We start from the raw sequence: 1,037 nt of genomic DNA on the forward strand, positions 1-1,037 counted from the left end.
TGGCTTTGTCGATATACATTCTGTTTTAGTGCGTATTTCTCTGTATCTATATCCCTTTCAGAATCTACTTTTTCAAGAGACGATCAAATTCTTGCTCCGTCGCAGCGTGTTTTGACTATCCGATCAAATCGAATTTCTCGAGACGATGAATTCGTTCCGTCGCAGGAAAATAATCGGTTGTTGATGTGTTTCGAGCTTTCAGGATATATATATAGAGAGAGAGAGAGAGAGAGAGAGATATATATATATATATATATATATATATATATATATATATATATATGAGTTTCATAATGGAGTTCGCGGAGGATCTGATACTTCAGATGATGGAAGATCCGAAAAAGAGGGACGAGAATATAAGGAAGCACATCTACGCCGTGAAGGATCGGTGCGCGAAGACGAAGGAGATGTGGAGTTTGCCTCTCCGTCCGTACGGTTTCTGGACTCTCGAGCGACACAACGCTCAGCTCCGATGGGACGCTCAGATCAACCAAGTCGAGGGACGCAGAGACCCATACGACGACGCTTTAGCCCAGGCTTACAAGTCCAACAAAGCCTCGTCCTCTTCCTCCGCTAAATGAGGTTCGTCTCTTCAATCACTCTGTTTCTCTTTTCTGAGTATTTATTGGGTTTTGGGGTTTTTTTTTTTTTTTTTAATAGTGGCGATGATTGGTATGTTATTGGGATTTAAGTGAGGTTTGTATGATAATTGCTCTTAAAAAAGAAAATAATTAAGGGTAGTAAAGTAAATTCATTGTCCATCACAATTTCTGTCAAATACTTCTGTTAAATATTTGACAGAATGATGAGTTTCGTTACAATGTAGGATTTCAGGGTCTGTCATGTACGATTTCATATTTCAGGGGGTGAATCGTTATCAGTGTCATAGTTGAGGGGGGAATAATGTAATTTATCCTTTTTTTTTTATCTTAGGATATCTAAATGGTAATTAATTTTTGAAAGATTATCTCACAGATTGAGTGCAACGTCGTCTCAAATAGGTAAGAGTAAACAAAGTTCACATAGTGATCGATCGA

General features: G+C 38.2%; 1 protein-coding gene across 1 annotated transcript; it reads left to right on the top strand.

Annotated features, from left to right (window-relative positions):
- Nucleotides 1-281: 281 nt before the first annotated feature.
- Nucleotides 282-642, top strand: LOC149407602 (uncharacterized). Its single transcript, XM_089627851.1, has one exon. The coding sequence runs from the start codon at nt 282-284 to the stop codon at nt 579-581; it is 300 nt and encodes a 99-aa protein (XP_089483977.1). The 3' UTR covers nt 582-642.
- Nucleotides 643-1,037: the final 395 nt, after the last annotated feature.

Source organism: Urtica dioica, chromosome 1 (assembly GCF_054948205.1).
Source record: "Urtica dioica subsp. dioica isolate 48M chromosome 1, U.dioica_male_clone48M_v1_H2, whole genome shotgun sequence".
NCBI lineage: Eukaryota > Viridiplantae > Streptophyta > Magnoliopsida > Rosales > Urticaceae > Urtica > Urtica dioica.